The sequence below is a fragment of the Rhizopus delemar genome, genomic scaffold (assembly GCF_000149305.1).
Source record: "Rhizopus delemar RA 99-880 supercont3.6 genomic scaffold, whole genome shotgun sequence".
NCBI lineage: Eukaryota > Fungi > Mucoromycota > Mucoromycetes > Mucorales > Rhizopodaceae > Rhizopus > Rhizopus delemar.
This window is the reverse complement of record NW_027137832.1, coordinates 1,643,750-1,660,686: the sequence shown is the minus strand read 5'-3', so window position 1 is coordinate 1,660,686 and position 16,937 is coordinate 1,643,750. Positions and strand designations below refer to the sequence as shown.

At 33.1% G+C, this 16,937-nt stretch overlaps 4 protein-coding genes across 4 annotated transcripts; 3 read left to right on the top strand and 1 right to left on the bottom strand.

The window, feature by feature from the left end:
- Window positions 1-522: 522 nt before the first annotated feature.
- On the top strand, window positions 523-816 carry RO3G_08652 (uncharacterized protein; the record flags this gene model as incomplete). Its single annotated transcript, XM_067663242.1, has 2 exons — window positions 523-616; window positions 647-816. 2 exons carry the CDS (start codon window positions 523-525, stop codon window positions 814-816), a joined length of 264 nt encoding a protein of 87 aa, XP_067519343.1.
- Window positions 817-4,456: 3,640 nt separating this feature from the next.
- On the bottom strand, window positions 4,457-4,978 carry RO3G_08651 (uncharacterized protein; the record flags this gene model as incomplete). The annotated part of the gene is made up of 1 exon (XM_067663241.1): window positions 4,457-4,978. One exon carries the CDS (start codon window positions 4,976-4,978, stop codon window positions 4,457-4,459), a length of 522 nt encoding a protein of 173 aa, XP_067519342.1.
- Window positions 4,979-5,389: 411 nt separating this feature from the next.
- RO3G_08650 (uncharacterized protein) lies at window positions 5,390-10,868 on the top strand (the record flags this gene model as incomplete). Its single annotated transcript, XM_067663240.1, has 3 exons — window positions 5,390-7,424; window positions 7,485-7,778; window positions 7,879-10,868. The coding sequence occupies 3 exons, from the start codon at window positions 5,390-5,392 to the stop codon at window positions 10,866-10,868; spliced, it is 5,319 nt and encodes a 1,772-aa protein (XP_067519341.1).
- A 4,646-nt stretch (window positions 10,869-15,514) lies between these two features.
- On the top strand, window positions 15,515-16,365 carry RO3G_08649 (uncharacterized protein; the record flags this gene model as incomplete). Its single annotated transcript, XM_067663239.1, has 2 exons — window positions 15,515-15,581; window positions 15,851-16,365. The coding sequence occupies 2 exons, from the start codon at window positions 15,515-15,517 to the stop codon at window positions 16,363-16,365; spliced, it is 582 nt and encodes a 193-aa protein (XP_067519340.1).
- Window positions 16,366-16,937: the final 572 nt, after the last annotated feature.

Below are 16,937 nucleotides of genomic sequence, written 5' to 3'. Positions count from 1 at the left end.
TTTTTTTAAACCCCATTTTTTATACATTTTTTTTTTTCAAAAAGATTGGGGTTTGGAATAAATTTTCAAAAAAAGGGGCCTCGCCTTCTTTAAAGGTTTTTTCCAAATTTGGACCCAAGTTTTTTTCCGCCCCCAATTTATTTCCCCCCTTTTTTTTTTTTTTTTTTTTTTTTTTTTTTTTTTTTTTTTTTTTTTTTTTTTATTTTTTGCTTGTTTGTTTTTACCTACAATACTCCAGAAATGATAATGCACATGCATTAGATATACGAATCATCTCTAATAATCAGCATGGCTTCATACAGAGCCATTGACTAATTAGGTAGTATTAATCAGCTAAACCAAATAGACAACCTCAGGAACCATGATCTTCATCTGATTTCTATACTAAATACACAGTATTCTGACAAATTTTAATTTAAATGATAGTGCACTGAGAAGTATAAATACCTTTGAGTTATTATTATATGTCTTTTTCTTTTTTTTTTTTTTTTTCTTTACCTTTGTTAAAAAATATACTTTCTAATGTCTCAAACCGCTTCTTGTACTTGTAATCTTTGTAAATTCTTTATTGGTGTTACCTTTGCCAAATTGCAGTTACATCAGATATGTGGTGGATGTATGTCGCCCTTTATTTAACAATACAAAGCAGGTGAACTGTCACTGAAAATTTCTATTTCAGAGACTACTTCGTCTGATGATGTTGTTGATAACGATGCTAATATATATGTTGACTTGGATGTTGGCATGGAAAGTGTGTCTAGCGTTATCATTGAAACTGTTGCTTCATTACTTCATGGCAATAAAAAATCCAAGTAGTGATTCCTGATCATCATTGAGTTTTCTTAAAAATAAGTCTACATATAATTCCAACATACGTATAGTAATCAAGCCCGCTTTCAAAAAGTTGTAAATGCGATGAAAAATCACAAGCTCGACGTATTTAATGTGTAAATGGTTGAAAAGGATATCGAATGCAACCATTTTGCTGTGTTAGATGTGACAAACAACTTGAATGTGTTGAGTTATTCTTATATTCAGCAACAAAGAATAAATTCAAAGTTGTATGGCCATATATGCGTTATGATGACAAAGTTGATGGTAAACATGATGGTATGCTTTCCGATCTTTAATGCCTTTTTCTTCATTTCATTTATACAATCTTCTTCTTTTATTTTTTTTTATTCTTTTATGCCTACGTCTATGATTTAATAACTTCTTTTTCCACGTTCCTTTTTTTCTAATTACCATCAAAACTTCATCCAAGATATAATCTAATCTTCTCTTATGTATCGCTATATTCATATCAGCCACTCTTTGCTTATAACCCAAATAAATTCTATTCATATGTTACTATACTTAAAACTTTTTAAAAGAAACTATTTTTATACCTTTTGTAGCTGTACTAAAAAAGAATCGTTTTAAGAGTTTTAAACAAAGCTTTAGTTTTTGTATCTATTAACAAGTTGCACTGCAAAATGATATGCTGTTTAACACCTTCCATTATCTCTACAGTTTTACGTTGCTGTTAAAGGAATTTACAACCTTATATCCAATATGCTAATCAAAATAAGGTTTTCTTTAGTATGAGTACTGAACTCATATGTTTTTTTTTTTTTTTTTTTTTTTTCGTTCTTTCTACCGAATACATTTTTCTCCACTAGATGCTTCATAAAGCACAAGATTTAATAAAGACTTTACATTTGAGTAGCTCATATCCTATAGACATATGTTAGACGCAATATATATCAACAAACGATTACAACTTACCTTTAAAAAAAGCTAAATCTTGTTAAGTAATTGTAAAAGCATGCTATTCAAGTTTCTTCTATAAATCACTAGAATCAAAAGTAAGCATATTTTTCTTTATCGTAACGATTTACTTTTACACTTTCACGGAGCCATGTGTTAATCGACCAACGTATAACTATAATTCAGCATAAAAAAGCAATTTTGGTGGAAAGGGGCAAATAACAAGATTAAGGTACAAGATAAATAATAACAATTTAATTGTTAAGAAGAGTTTAGAATAGTGAAAAATAACTATGAGTCGTAAGAATTTCGTAGCAGGATTACGTGAAGAAGGAAAAAAGTACAATCGGAAGTTTTTTGTACTTTTTGAAACACTTGTAAGTTATAACGACGTCATTTCAGAGCATTTGCAAACGCGTTTTTTTTTTTATTTTTTTTTGTATTGTTTTTGCAAATTGGATTATTTAATTCATGTAAATGATTAAAACAATTATTGGATCTATTATTCTTTAGCAACAAAACAAATAAGCTCCTTTGGCTTCAATAATGTGGTATTTACACATGTAATAAAGTAATAATATAAGTTACTACGAACAATGGTCCTCCGAATTAGGAATATCGGACATTGTATTACGCCACTTCAAATAAAATCCCGATCCACTCCAGAATATTCTAATAAGTTCCTGGATCAGGATTAATAATTACTTCTTGATAAGAAGATGTTAAACTATGCCAATCATGTAAATAACTCATTGTCTAATATCGATTAATAATCAATAGTCATATACTGTAAATATTAATATTTAGCCGTGATTAGAAAAGTATAAATACCCTCATATTTTTAACTTGAATAAAGAACAATCTACTTTGAGTCTCACTTATTTTTACATTTGTTGATTGACTTAGTACTTTTTATATTATAAAACCTCAAATATCACAAATAAACTGAATATAACAGAAAAAATTATAATAATAAAGGACAACCTACTCAAAACAATATTTTTACTGAATGAGGGAGTAATTTATAAATGAATTACTTTATTGTATATGGCTTGAACTTAATAATAGTTTATACAGCTCTTTTTTATATCTATTAAGCATTTACTACTTTCAACTTATTTCTCCATATTTAATACAAAACAGTAAAGATTCACAACTATCACAAATCACTCTCAGTTCAATTAACATAAAAATGTTGTAATGTAACTCAACTAGTCAAAGTATAATGAAGCAGTACTATAATTGGATACAAAGAAAAGTTACGGCAATCAAAACATGTCTTGTTAAAATTTGCTGAAATAAATAGAACTAATGGTACAGGCACACTACTAATTCTTTGACATAATGCTTACATGTCTTCTTTTCACAATTTAAGTTTTCTTTAAAAACATGTCAGCTAGAGCACAAGATGTAAAAGTGGTTTAGGATGCGACAATTGACAATAGCATAAAAAAACGTGAGCTTTGCTTTTTTTTTTTTTTACATTTTTGGCCGTGATTGAGTTATATGTTGTCTCTTTTTTTGTTGTTGCAAATTATCTATTCTAAAAACAACCGCAAAATATAGTTCAAGAAAGAAACAAAAAAGAAACTTGCAGAGCATCTTTTCAAAAAAAAAAAAAAATTGCATATAGTCTACTTTCTTTGCGATTGTTTAAAGAAACTAATGAATAGGGATCTCTTTACGACTGTGGTATTTACACATGTAATAAAGTAATAATGTAAGTTACTACGAACAATGATTCTCCAAATTAGGAATATCGGACATTGTATTATACCACTTCAAATAAAAACCCGATCCTCTCCAGAATATTCTAATAAGTTCCTGGATCAGAATTAATAATTACTTCTTGATAAGAAGATGTTAAACTATGCCAATCATATAAATAACTCATCGTCTAATATCGATTAATAATCAATAGTCATATACTGTAAATATTAATACTTAGCCGTGATTAGAAAAGTATAAATACCCTCATATTTTTAACTTGAATAAAGGACAATCTACTTTGAGTCTCACTTATTTTTACATTTGTTGATTGACTTAGCACTTTTTATATTATAAAACCTCAAATATCACAACGACCATTACAGTCATAATGCACAAAAATGCAAGCCGTATAATATTGCTTCGTTTCGTCTTTTAATAGCATAACTCAGGTTGTGTATAGTTTAAAACGTGATTTCGCCAAGTAGATCCACTCTATTTCAGTATTTACATGCCAAAAAAAAAGTGTAGCAATAAAAAAGAATGAAGCGTTTTAAAAAAATGCGAACAACTTAAAAAAAATTGCAAAAAATACGCTCGAAGTAGCGTAAAAGACACTCCAGCAAGCGCACGTGTGCTTCAACTCGTGCTCTTCTACACCGTAGTGATTCACAACTTCAAACCTTTAACGCCACTCTCTTTTGTCCTCTTTTAGTTGTCCATCCAAGCTTCTTAGTTCCTGTCCGGTTCTTTCTCTCTCTCTCTCTCCTCTCTATCTTGACAAAACAACACATTACAACTTAGTACAAATCGAATGAAGCAGTTGTAAGCTATGAGTCGATGAAACAAGAGACAATGCTGAAAGTTAGAATAAAAAATGTTTATTGTTGGCAATAGTTCATAAATAGAAGCTTAAAAAAGAGGGACTGGCCATAAATCATTAGCGATATAGTAATAAATATGAATACAATGTGTACAATCAGTATATAAAAACCCACTTTTATTTGCGAGTAGAGTGAGACATCGACTTTTTACATTTTGACCTCAAGTCCTCGCTACTACCAAGCTTCATAATTTCTTCCACTTGATCGATTTGACCTTGATCAAAGCACTTCATCCAATTTATCCTTTTGTTTTCTGGATTACGAAAGCGTTCCACGTAACTTATCAGCCCCTCATAGCAGCCCTCGTGCTTTGTCTTTATGGACTCATTTCTTTCCTCATGTGCTGTTGGAGGTGTTTCAGTGATTGAGGTTACCTCCCTTGCCTCATCATGTTGCCTTTTTTGGCGCTTCAAGTATACTGAGGCATCATCAACGTATGCCAGCGCTCTTTGGGCATCTTCTTCATTGTCATTCTCGATGCACTTTCTGATTTTTTGCAGCTTGTGATCTATATTGTCACAAATAGACAAAATTTGCTGTTTTTTTTCAGCTTCCGCTCCAGCTACTTGTTCGATGCTTTTTAATGCAATTCTGTACAGAAGCTGCATTAAAGTGTCCTCCTTCCCAAGCTCAAGCATATTAATAGAAATTGCTTGGGAGCACAGGAATACGCCAATTGCAGCAAGGGGATGTGTCGTATTTACCCCATTAAATACTTATTATTCGTATGAGATTACTCAAATCTTATATAAAAAATAACAAGTACTGAATACATAATATTATATATTACATATTCTCTAAGACTCATTTACAATATTAACCATATACAATATTTATATTATTCAAGTTCAATACTAAAATTGACCTTGAGCACACTTCAGTCCCTGAATAATTTTATTTCCTATATAAAGGCGTAGTTTGATTAAATGGGTTCTCTCTCTCGTCTTGAAATCTAATAAAGAGGTTACATAGAGACTCATTCACTAGTTTTCAAGTACTATCTCCTTTTAATTCTCAAATTTTTATCTGCAAATATCTCATTTTTTTGAATGAATTCTTCTATTAATCAATCCCCTTCTAAAAACGTTGAAAAGGATTCAGCTGACGAAGTAGCTAAGTCCTTGGATAGAATGGATCTTGAAACTCTCGAAAGTAGAGCATCAAACTCATCCATCCATCCTCGTGATGATCCATCCATCGAAACTGATGTTGAGATGGATGAAGCTACTAACTCTTCCCCTGCTGTTCCTTCTTCAGACCCTCCTAATTATTTGGAGAGGTTGATGGTTCAAAAAACCATGTTCTTTGATTTAATTGAAAAATTAAACAATAATAAAGCGAGTTTTATTTTAGAAAATAAGCTAACTTTACTTGAAGAAAACGAGAAGCAATTGAGTTATGCTGTATCAGCTTTAAATGATGTTAACGCTCTTATTGCTTCCCAGTTTGAATTACGTAATCATGAGTTGAAGGGCAGTGGATCTAAAAATTCATCACCCAAGGATAGACTAATCCCAAGCCGTGAAATCCCAAGGTTCAATGTCAACCCTACTGCTAGTGCTCTGTATCAGCTCACTCTTCGGGAAGGTGATAAAAACGTCAATCCAAGTAATGAACCATCTTTGGATATGTTTATTAGAGATTTCCAAAGAAAGTTCTTGGATTATGATGTATCTATAGAGGATCATTGGTTGCACTACCTGGAAGTTTCGTTTGAAAAGTCTGACAGTGATACCGACCATGATTGGTTCGAACGATTCATCAAAAGACGTTGTATGGACAAGAAAACCGCTTTGAATTGGGATCAGGCAAAAGAAGTCTTGAAACAACGCTTCGATCTTGCTTCACAAACTACACCAGAAATGTGGTTTAAAAACCTTATCAATTTCAGGCAAGAACGTTGTGAAACTTTGACCCAAGCAATGGATCGATATCGTCTTTTCTCTCTTGGTGCAAAGGTCAATATGCATGATAACACTTTCTTGATTGGACATTTCGTTTCGAGGCTTCACACTGTCAAGTTTCAAGAAATGGTCCAAGCTACTATTACAAGAAATCTTCCCTCTCTTGTCTCTGCTAGCTCCAATACCAATGGAGAGAGTGTTTATTCAACTCGCAACTTGCCTATTCCTCTGCCTAAGGAATGGAATGTTCTTGAGTCAATTCTCATTAAAGAAATGGCTAACTTGGAATCTGCTTTGTTGAACATCCTTAAGGATAAGAAAAAGGAAGAAAATACCAAAAAACTTGGTGAACATGATGATAACGCCAATACTAAAAAAAGAAAAATGGTACATCAAAGTGAACATATAAACCAAAAAGTTTCCAAATCGTCTGTTGAATTTCAGCAAGAAATTGCAGATTTAAAGAAGCAAGGTGTATGCACATTTTGTAAGACTGCCAAGTACTCTCCTGGTCATTACTCATCTTGTTCTGTAAGACTTGAATATGTCAAAAGAAAACATGGCAAACAAATTGTAAGTAATTCTTCTAAAGGAAATGACAAAACTGTTAGCAATTTAGAGTTATCCAACTCGATCACTAGCATTAGTCAAACAAATAAATCTCCTAAAAACAGAGTTACTGATTTATCTTTATCTCCTAGTAATAATGAATCTACCTCGCAATCTTATGAATTAAATGAATCATCCGATGACGAATTTGAATTTTTATATAAACATTATGACAGAAATATAATCTGTTCAAATAAAAATATAAATGCTAATTTTGATGAAGAGTATAACAAAAATGTCTTTGCCATTCGTAATAATAAAGTTGGAGAAGATGATAGTCTATTCGAATCGGATAATGTGGCTTATTCGCCTGTTACTCCAATCACGCTTAATAATGTGAACACTTATGGTATCATAGATACTGGTGCACGTGTTTCTGTCATGAATAAAAAATTCGCAATAGACAATAATATTAAATTTCATTCAGTTCCTGGTAACCTAGTTTTAGCAAATGGCGACCAAATTCCCAGAATGAGATCTGTTGACTATGTGAATGTCGAATACGACAACATTGACTACATTATTAAACATAAGTTTGATATTATTGACGATCATGCTTCCTCTTACAACTGTAAAATTCTTATTGGAACAGATTTGCTTCCTAAACTTTCCATTCATTTAATGAATGTAGCAGTCAAACATAAAAGTACTGAAAAAGAATTAGACGACTCTATTCTAGATAAAGCTTATAAACCAAATATTTCACGAGCCGGTACAGAAAAAGAACAAAAAGTTTTTGATATGGCTATTAAACCATACATCGAAGCAAACAAAAAATTAAATAAGAATTCTTTATGTAATATTAAAGAGGCTGTTTTACATCTCCCAACGCCAAAAGATTATGTTGCCAATATAAAACAATATCCAATAGCATATACTTTACAGCCTAAAGTAATGGATATAATAAATAGTTGGTTAGATGAAGGTATTATCATTCCAGCAACTCCATCTGGATGGAATCTGCCTATGACAGTAACTCATAAAAAAAAATCTAGACGGCACTAAGACTGATAAAATTCGATTAGTGTTGGATCCTAGAATGTTAAATAAGGTCTTACCAGTTGATAATCATCAACTTCCATTAATTAACGATATATTCAATTCTATGTCTGGTGCAGTCATTTTTAGCACGTTAGATCTAAAATCTGCATTTAATCAGTTTCCTGTAAATAAGGATGATCAAATTAAAACTACTTTTACTGCGCCCAATAATTTACAATATATGTATAGAGGTGCTCCTTTTGGAATATCTACAATAAGTCAGCTATTCTCTCGTATAATGTTAACATTATTTAAAGATCTTCCTTATGTAAAATGTTTTGTGGATGATATCTGTATATTCAGTTCATCTATACATGCACATTTTCTTCATGTTAAAAAAGTGCTGCAAATATTAACTGATGCTAATTTAAAAATTAATTTTGAAAAGACCTATTTGGCAAAATCAGCCGTTTATTTATTGGGATATTCTATTTCTGCCTCAGGAAAGCAGATTGATGCCCGAAAATTAACAAATATATTCGATTGGCCTCGTCCTACTACTCAAAAGCAAGTGCAAAGTTTTCTTGGATTTGTCAACTATTTTAGACAACATACTCCTAACGCTGCACTTCTCATGGCTCCCTTAGATGCTTTGCGTTGTCATGATGAAAAAGTTAAAGGTCCTTTCGAATGGACAAAAGAGCATCAAATGCACTTTGATAGTATCAAGCACATTTTGTCTTCAGAATTGATGTTATCCCATCCTGATCTGTCAAAACCATTTTGTATTGCTACTGATTCATCAGATTACAGTACTGGTTGTTGCTTATATCAAGAGTTCGAAGTGACTAAACCTAATGGCGAAATATCTAAAATCAAAAGATATATTGGTTTCATGTCCCGTTCCCTGTCAAGAAGCGAAAAACGTTATAGTGTTACAATGCGTGAATTGCTTGGTGTAGTTTATGCCTTAACCCAATTTCATAAATTCATATGGGGCACACGATTTACTTTATACACTGACCATAAAGCTTTATGCTATATTCATTCCCAAAAGAATGCCAATAGTATGCTTATTAAATGGCTTGACGTCATTCTTGACTATAACTTTAGTGTCATTCATGTTCCCGGCTTGGAAAATGTCTTACCTGACAAACTATCCAGATTATATCCGCCAAAGGATACGTTCGAGCATGAAAGTGATATTAAAAAAGGCAAAAGATTATCCTCATATAGACAGAATCATGCTATTTCTGAGACAATTAATACAAAGAAAAAACATCGAGCTTATTCTAAATACAATGCTGCTATAAACATTATTTCAGTAATTCAAGAAACTACAACTTCTGATGCACAAAAGGACATCATACAAGTTAAAGAAAATACTGATATAAGAGATATTGATTATAACATTAATGATCAATACTTGTTTTATGTACAATCTGCACAGCCATTATATTCGGATTATCTTACACCTCCTTTGGCTGAACACCAACAGTTACTTATAGATGCCCATAATAAAATTGGTCACTATGGTGCTGAACAAATGGTCAAACGTCTCCATAATGACGGTATCCATTGGCCTAACTTGATAGGTGATTGCATTAAATTCATTAAGCAATGCAAAGATTGTATGAAGCATAATATAGAAAAAAGAGGCTTTCATCCTCTACGTAGCATTTATAGCTACTATCCTGGTGATCATTATGCTATTGATCTTGGTGGTCCTATGCATACTACCTCCGTTTACAATAATAATTATTTTATGGTTATTATCGATGTTTGCACACGCTTTTGTATACTTCGTGCTCTACCTGATAAAAGATCAGATACAATTTTACGTTCTCTTATTGACGTGTTCTCAACTATGGGTTTTCCTACAAAACTCCAAAGCGATAATGGAACAGAGTTTAAGAACTCGCTCTCCAAAGATTTAGCTGATGCTATGGGCTATGATCATCGATTCATCACTCCTCTACACCCATCTGCTAATGGAATTAGTGAACGTACTGTACAATCAGTCAAAAAATTACTGGCTAAAGCCACACATGGTGTTGGCAATGATTGGGATTTATATCTTCCATCTATTCAACTTGCTATGAATAATCGTATATCCAAACGGTTAAATTCAACACCTTTCTCTCTTATGTTCGCACGTAAAATGAACGAACCTTATGGTTTTCGATCTGACAAAGATAAGCTCAAAGAAGTTAAAGATAAACCACCAATGTCTCATGAAGAGCTCATGAAACGCATTGATTATATGACTGATATTGTATTCCCAGCTATCGTTAATAAAACCAAAGCACAAATCGAACTTGAACAAGCAAAGTTCAATGATTCTCATAGGCTTGTTGATTATGCACCTGGCTCTCATGTCATGGTTCGTATTCCAAATAAATCTGGTCAACTCGCTCCTGCTTACGAAGGACCATATACTGTCGTACGTAAAAATAAAGGAAATGCCTACATCTTACGTGACGAAACTGGTGTCCTTATGCCTCGTGCCTACACTTCCGTTGAGCTGAAATTAATCTCTAATGAAGAAGTTATCGAACTGGATGATGAAGGTAATGAAATCATAAATTTCGAAATCGAAGCAGTTATAAACCATCGTGGCCCTCCAAAAAACCGTGAGTACCTTGTACGTTGGAAAAACTATAGCAGTGAGTGGGATGAATGGCTATCTGCAGATAAGTTTAATGACCCTAACACACTACGCAATTATTGGAAAAATCTTGGTAAAAAATATATTCCTCCAAAAAATGCTCCAATTACCAATTCTCCATCTTCATCTGAACTACTAAAATCCACTCCATCTGGTACTATAAGTACTGCTATGAAACATTTCTCTTCTGATGATGAAAATAATTCTAATTTGGTTGATAAAAAATCCACAATTAAATCTAATGTTGGCTCTTCAGCACGGCCTGTTAAAAGAACTCGTCGTAATAAACCTCCAACTAACAACGCTTGTGATACTCCTTCCACAGCCACTCGTTCCAGTAAACGACTTAAATCTCTTCATAAGTAAATTACTTTTCATTTACAAAAAAAAAAAAAAAAAAAAAAAAAAAAAAAAAAACCCAAAATAGTCACGAGATTTTCATTAAGGTAATCTCATACTGGTCGGGGGCTATGTCGTATTTACCCCATTAAATACTTATTATTCGTATGAGATTACTCAAATCTTATATAAAAAATAACAAATACTGAATACATAATATTATATATTACATATTCTCTAAGACTCATTTACAATATTAACCATATACAATATTTATATTATTCAAGTTCAATACTAAAATTGACCTTGAGCACACTTCGGTCCCTGAATAATTTTATTTCCTATATAAAGGCGTAGTTTGATTAAATGGGTTCTCTCTCTCGTCTTGAAATCTAATAAAGAGGTTACATAGAGACTCATTCACTAGTTTTCAAGTACTATCTCCTTTTAATTCTCAAATTTTTATCTGCAAATATCTCAGGATGCAACTGGTTAATTTTCTTGTCGATTATATCCAAGCTAAACGATGATATGAGCATGCAGCGTTGAGCCCACACCAAGCTGCTCAGTTCTTTGGCAAATGGGAAAAGAGTGGAAGCAGTTGTCAGAGAAAGAATGTTCATTGTGATACTTGATATACCAAAAATAACGATAATTGGTTGCTTACCGTATTTTTGGTATACAAGCGTGCAATACTGAATGGCTCGGATTATGAACTTTTCATCCACAATTTTTTGCACTTCAATAATAATTGGGGGGAATGCTGAGATATCATTTGAAATGTACAAAACATCGCACTTGCTTTTATTTATAAACTCTGTTGGTGCAGCAGTGTACGTGTTTTCTGGTGCTTCAACAAGGCTCATTATTACAGCGTTAATTACACGCTGATCGGTCAGCACAATTTTGCTTATTAAATCTGTGCCTGGCTTATATATTAATGGTAGCACGGTATTATCGACGTTAATATTTCTTTCTTCTAAATGTATTTACGTGAGAGGGCGTTTTTGTTTCTATGACATGCGTAACTTACCTGTAGTCATTTCTAATAATTTTTTGAGTAGAGTTAAAGAAAAAGCATAGCGTACCGTAACGTACCGCATTTATACGAAAATATAAAAAGGGTACCTTGACATATCCAAATAAAAACAAAAAAGCGTACCTTAATATACCCAATAATAATAAAAAAAGCATACCGTGCTGTATAAAAATAGTTGGTTGTAGTTGACGATAAATATAAGTTTTAATACAATATCATGATTAAAATAAAATAAAAGACAAGCTTATTTAACTAAGATCATATAGTCTGTTGTGCTCCAACTATTATTAACAATTAATAGTGTGAGTATATGGAAATGTAGACTTATTAATATGTATGTATATCTACCAAAATAGACTGGTGAATGAGGAGCAAGTGCTTATATTAAATTATGTAAAGATCTGCATAATAGAATATAGCATTTAGCCATCTGCATAATGCTGTGGGCATTCCGCCATCCGCATAGTACATATACTAATACCTACATTGTGAAAAGCATATAAACTCTCAACATATATTATTAAATAAAGTCATATACAGTAGTTACAAAAACTATTGCAACGTGAGATATTTGCAGATAATAAATTTGAGAATTAATAGGGAAATAGTGCTTGAAAACTAGTGAATGAGTCTCTATGTAACCTCTTTATTAGATTTCAAGACGAGAGAGAGAACCCATTTAATCAAACTACGCCTTTATACAGGAAATAAAATTATTCAGGGACCGAAGTGAGTTCAAGATCAATTTTAGTATTGAGCTTGAACAATATAAATATTGTATATGGTTAATATTGTAAATGAGTCTTAGAGAATATGTAATATATAATATTATGTATTCAGTATTTGTTATTTCTTATATAAGATTTGAGTAATCTCATCCGAATAATAAGTATTTAATGGGGTAAATACGACACAACGCGAGTTCAAATCTCGCACGGAGACCAACATCTCTCCAACAATTCAACATATCAATGTAAAATTATAGTTATTTGTATAACTGCACCTTGGGTCTTATAAGACATCACAGCTTATCGCTTTCTTTTGCTAGTCATGGAGATATTGTCAAATTAATGTCACATTTTTAAAAATAGCCATATTTCATTAATTGTATTATTTAACTTCAAAACGTGTATGCCACCTTTTGCTTTAATAGCTGCATCTATTCTTGCTAGTATGCTGTTGAGATATCTTTGGTAAATACATCTGCTAAATATATTTCATTTTACGCATAAATTTTGTCACTAACGGTCCAAACTTGTCGCATGTGCCTTAAATGCACTCAGTAGCAACATAAGTTGATGCCATACGTGCTCCACAGCGTTTAAGTTTGGGACTTACGATAAGCAGTGTTAACATAGCGTACCTTGTGTTCTTTTCACCATAGGGTTGTCGACCGAGATGTATGTTTAGGGTCAATGTCCAGTCGAAAGTAAATCTGTGTTTTGTGCCATTTGAAGCACTTCGATATATACAAGTAGGTTATACCAAGAATATGTTGATGTACTTCCAAATTCAGTACCTAACCGCAAGCTTGATATGCATATCCAGGGCCTCATAAAGACATGCATCTTCATAAAGTTAAATCAGGCCCGCCATGCTTCATGGTAAGGTCTAGGCGATATGGTCGCAATATGTTGCTAGATCTTGTCCAATCGCATTTGACGCCATTGGTGCCCCAAAGTCTAGATTTTGTTTCATTAGAGAATACTACCTATATTCATCGATCAACACTCCAATCCTTATATCCTTTTGCCTACGCCAAGCTATTTTGAATATGTTTAATTGTTGGAAGTAGCTGCTTTTTCTGTATCTTTACATGGACGTTCTTTTTTTTCAGGATGTTTACTGCAGTGATATAAGACATAGAGTGTCCCAGCTCCATTAGTCTGAGGAACGTGCCTCTAGCTGTCTGTATATCTCCTTTGAGCACCAATAATCCGATGTACTTTCTAGTTAATACAGGAGGAACCACTGGATGGACGCCTTTGCATGCTGTACCACTGTCGTATTTACCTTAATAACTCTCTTAATGTATTCAGGATCATATGAGATTCCTTTTACTAAAATAAAGTGACTATAATCTTATATATCCTTAACAGATATATTCAAGGCAAATGTCCTTGTCGAGCTGCCAAAAACATACATTAAGAAGTCCAGCTTATTACATATGAATGACCCCTCTCCATAGTGTTATTTAAATTAAATTTGAAAATTAAACAAATATTTATTGTTATTGTTTTTGTTAAGTGTATTTTACGTTACTAAAGAAGTACTACTGAATGATGTATGAGTGCGATAATACAAGTGTAAGCTTTTTTTATAGAGTGGCGTATAAACGAGTATAACCACTAGCTATTCAGTACATTTGATTTAATGTCAAATTTTTAGGTAAAAAACGAAAAGTTTATGGATGGTCAAGGCTAGGTTGTTTTAATAGGATCATACATGAATAACAAGAGTTAATGATTGTTGCATATAAGTTAGAATGTAAAATAATAATTGAAAAACAATAAAAGGTATGTACATATAGGAGATGGGATATATGGAAGATCCTTAGTTACTGAGCAGCAATATTTTAAAATTCCATATATACACCAAGTTTGCCAATTTTCTTAGGTTAGTTTATTGCGTCGTACTCGAGTGTTTGCATATTGCATAAGTATTAGGATAGGATAAAAAACAAAAAGGCACGAATAAATAATTTAAAGCCTACGTTGTAGAATATAAAAAATAAGCATGATATGAACAGCAATTGCAATGTATACACTTTATTAACATAGCGTAGAAAGCACCTTGAAAAAAAGCATCGAGTTAAAAAATTAAGAATATACCAACGCTTTTACTATTTAGCCGTACCGCTTTCTTCGTAATTTTTTGTTTGTAAACAAAATGTAAAAAATTAACCCTTCTAAGATTAATTCCCTTCAGTAACAATAGTTAAATAGTTCCACCAAGGTACATCAAAAAAATTAAATCAGTGACAGTATTAATCCAATGGCCACCCAACGGTATAAAACCGAGAGGCTGTTATCAACTCTGGGCAGAGTTCGAGTTCAAAAAGATTAAGCAGACATTGGTAGCTCCTATCTTCCATAGTCCCTCGATAGGGTTACCAATCTTGTCAACAGGCAATGAATGCCCACCCTAGTCTTGATCACTGATATTAATTTAAAAGAAAGAGGGGGAAAAAAATTAAATCAGTGACAGTATTAATCCAATGGCCACCCAACGGTATAAAACCGAGAGGCTGTTATCAACTCTGGGCAGAGTTCGAGTTCAAAAAGATTAAGCAGACATTGGTAGCTCCTATCTTCCATAGTCCCTCGATAGGGTTACCAATCTTGTCAACAGGCAATGAATGCCCACCCTAGTCTTGATCACTGATATTAATTTAAAAGAAAGAGGAGGAAAAATGTACATGATAAAAACGCTTGCGTGGATACTCAAAAAATAGGTCTGGGATAAATGATGCAATCCTTTATTTCACCCCATAATTATTTGATTGGATAAAAGGACGATGACGTTATACAGTCACCGAAAATTAATTATGGGACAAAGAAATTTATTGAGGATAATTTTATGCTCTTAACAAAATAAAGTTGTCTTTTTCTCATCCATCAACACATTAAAAAAAATGTCTGCTCAAATCTCCAAAGACTGCAACCGATCTTTAATTGTATCTGAAGATGAAACAAAAAGAAGTAAAGCATGTAGGGTTTTTTATCTTCTTAGAACACATCATACGATTAGAGAGATTGCAGAACTTGTTGGCTTGAACAAGTCCACTGTACAAAATATAAAAGCCAGGATTGATGGCTATAGCAGCCCTTTACATCACAAGCAAATTGGGCGACCATTGAAATATATGAAAGAACTGAATGACACTTGAAGAGGATAATTAGAGAGGATCATTTTGCTTTTAAAAAAATAAATGTGGAATTAACAAAGCTGAATGTTTTTGTTAGCATAGAAACCCTTCGACTGTATGTCGATAGACTCGACTTCAAATCGTACAGAGCAGCTCACAAGTCTAGATTGACTACAAGGCACCGCAAAGATAGGCTTCGACGGACGAAGGCACATCTCAATTGGACGGAAGACCAGTGGAGAAGCGTTGCTTGGTCTGATGAGTCGCGCTTTTGTGTAGAAGGCAGTAAACGCGGAAAAAGAGTGCTCAGGAAGGAAGGAGAACGTTATTATGAAAGAAATATAATATCCACAGTCAAGTGGGGTGGAGGTGGTGCTATGGTTTGGGGATGTTTTTGGGGAGGAGGTTTCGGACCTTTAGAAATTAGTGACACCAGTTCCGTAGACCAAGAAACATATTTCATCCTTGGTTTACAAATGTCACGGCGCATCAAGAGAGGGATTTTATCTTCCAAGAGGATGGTGCTTCCTGTCATACAGGTGGTTATGCTCGATGGTGGAAGGAGACCCACCAAATCAGGGGTTTTGAGTACTGGCCTGCTCAAAGTCCTGATTTGAACCCCATTGAGCATGTTTGGAATGCTCTTGAAAGGCGAATTGAGAGAAAAAAATCGTCGGTTAAAAACTTGGAGCAATTGAAGGAGACTACGAGAAAAGTGGGAAAGAATGGATGATGAGATTGCCGACCGATTAGTTCGAAGCATGAAGAGGCGATGTGAAGCAGTTATCAAAGCTAAAGGAGGCGCAACAGAACACTGAAAATTATTTTATGAATATATTCCTAAAATAAACATCTGAACCTTTCTTTTCTCAAAACTTGAAGTTCCAAGCTTAAGTATATACGTATTAATTGGTCTTGAACTTACATGCCATATTTTTTAAAAAAAAAATTTCAATATTTTGTCCCAAAGTTAATTTGGTGTGATTGTATAAAAGAAGCAAAACAAATTCTTGTTACTTGTAGTGCAAGAGACTGAAATTACTGGCTGATGAAAATTGTCTTCTACATCAATTTGACCATCTGAGCGAAAAAGCGGAGTAAGTCAAGGGTCCAGCCAAAGTCTTACATGATACATTCTACTTGGATACGTCTCATGTTAACAACAGCGTTTACATCTCTGTTCAAAATC